This window comes from Cariama cristata, unplaced genomic scaffold (genome assembly GCF_000690535.1).
Source record: "Cariama cristata isolate BGI_N322 unplaced genomic scaffold, ASM69053v1 scaffold37283, whole genome shotgun sequence".
NCBI classification, from domain to species: Eukaryota; Metazoa; Chordata; class Aves; order Cariamiformes; family Cariamidae; genus Cariama; species Cariama cristata.
In genome coordinates this window covers 3,056-5,236 of record NW_009608449.1, presented here as the reverse complement: position 1 = coordinate 5,236, position 2,181 = coordinate 3,056, and the positions used below count along the sequence as shown (strand labels likewise).

Below are 2,181 nucleotides of genomic sequence, written 5' to 3'. Positions count from 1 at the left end.
CGGAGAGGAGGAAACCACCGATCCCAGCCTCCATCTCCATAATAAAAGGATTATTCAGGCGAGAGGAGGAGGAAGCCCCAAAGCCGGCAGCACAATCTCCTTCTCTTATGATTTAGGCTTTTTTTTTCTTAGAGGTTATTAAAACCGAACAATATTTCTAATTTGCATGTGTCAGAAGCGTGGGATGAACCTACAGACAGACAGACCGAGGGACACAGGGCTCACCCAGGAAGGCAGAGGGGGAGACGGTGCCGTTGCTCCTGGCCACCATCACGCTGATACCCGTCTCCACGAAGGGCACGGAGAAGTCCACGATCTCGGAGCGCTCCTCGTTGATGGTGAGGGAGCCGATGGCCATGTCCGCGCGCTTGTAGTACACCTGGAGAAGGGGCAGATGGTCTGGGGATGGGCAGACGGACAGGCAGAGAGACCCAGACCACCTTCCCCACGCATTTCCTCATCTCCAGCATCTCCAACCTTAACTTTTGTCTTTTCTTTTAAAATATTAGCTTCTTAAATGACCAGTGACACAAACGCAACCAGCTGTGGGGTCATAAATGTTCCGCTGACTCCCTCCCCGTTCCCCTCCACCAAGCCTTGCCCATAAGCTCATGCCCAGCTGTCCCCTGCCCAAAGTCCCACCGCAGACACCCTGACCCTGTCTCCGGCAGGAAAGCCCCAGGCTGGGGCATGTCCCGAGCAAGTGGTGCCCCCCAGGGAAGGCTGAAGGTGGGGTCCGAGCCATGCCCACCCCTACCTCACCAATCATGCCGTTCCAGACCCCGCGGACGATCTTGCCATGTTTGCCGTTGGTCACTAGGTAGAGGTCGTAGGAGAACTTCACCGCCTTGGCCAGCTTCTTCAGGATGTCGATGCAAAAGCCCTTGCAGCACAGCTTGGTGTAGGGATCCACGAGGCCATCGGCACTGAAACCACACCGGGAAAAATGGGTTGGACCAACCAAAGATGCTCTGAGCACCCTGGTGCCCCCGGACATCATGTGTGTGGGGAGCGGTGGCCAAAATTGCCGAGCTCCATCCTCGCTGCTCACCTCTGGGAGGAGTTGGTCTGCTTGCGGCAAGGCACGGTGTTGCGCACGCAGACCCCGGTGCTGGGGTCCGTGTTCTCCACGATGACGAAGGGTCTCTCCTCCAGTGTGGCCACTGTCAGGTGGCGGTTATCGGCCACGGGCTGCAGGAAGGAGCCGTAGCGGGGCCATACCGGGTACTTCATGTGGATGATGCCTTTCTCCCACTTGCCCACCTGCCCTCGAGGGAGAGCGCACTGTCATCCCGGCAAGGGGTTCTGGGTGTCACACGGGGTCCCGTGTCCATCCTCCCCACCCCTTCGGGGCTCATTTCTCCGGGAGCATCATTAGGCTGGAGCTCAACCATGGTGAGATCCATCTCGGCATCCCCTTCCCCACACACCCACTGACCACGGGGCAAGGTGTTTCCTCCTGGGCCCCAAGCTCTGGGCTTGGGTGAGCACGAACCTGGCCGAATTCACCCAAAATACTTTTAAACTGGACAACAAACCCTCCACACAGCTTGTTTCAGGTCTAGGTGTTTGGCTGCTGTTCTCCAGAGGTAGGCAGCTGCATTTTTGCCTCTTTTGGAACTTTTCAGCCAAATTGCAGGGAAAAAAAACAACAGTTCTTGGCAGAGCTTTGGTGCCCGCCATTGCCATGAAGCCCCACCATGCCACCGTGGGTACTTTTGGTATCCGTCACGGGTTTTGCATGGGACAACCTGCCCCAGGGTGAGACCCCAGCCTGTGCATGGTCCCAGGCTCACCCTGCCCAGCCACCCCACCGTGTGCCCATCCCGGGGGGTCTGGGGGTCCTACCATCTCCCAGAGCCGGTGCTGGTTGAGCGAGATGACCACCATGGTGGGCCTGACCAGGTAGCCGCCTTCATTGAAGGAGAAGTCCCTGTGCTCCCATGTCACGTTGAGGAGATGCCTGGTGGGACACAGCTCCCGTAAGCCCCTGGCAGTGCAGCCCAGCCCTCCTCCTCCTCCTCCTCCTCCTCTGGCTCCAGCCAGGCTACCAGAGGTCCCACAGAGAGATGTGGGGCTGAGAGCTGGGGACCAGGTTTAGCTCCTACGCAAGGGGCAGTGGGGAGCTGGAGAAAGCCCTGGCATCAAGGAGGCACCGAGGCTGGACCGCTGCAGGGCTGA

At 58.6% G+C, this 2,181-nt stretch overlaps 1 protein-coding gene across 1 annotated transcript in view; it reads right to left on the bottom strand.

The window, feature by feature from the left end:
• Window positions 1–225: 225 nt before the first annotated feature.
• Window positions 226–2,181, bottom strand: part of GRIN2C (glutamate receptor, ionotropic, N-methyl D-aspartate 2C) — a gene marked incomplete at both ends in the record, with an annotated part of 4,994 nt that continues 3,038 nt past the window's right edge. The window contains 4 exon segments of the mRNA XM_009697125.1: window positions 226–379; window positions 758–926; window positions 1,052–1,263; window positions 1,849–1,963. Of these exon segments, the coding sequence (XP_009695427.1) occupies window positions 226–379; window positions 758–926; window positions 1,052–1,263; window positions 1,849–1,963 (650 nt within the window).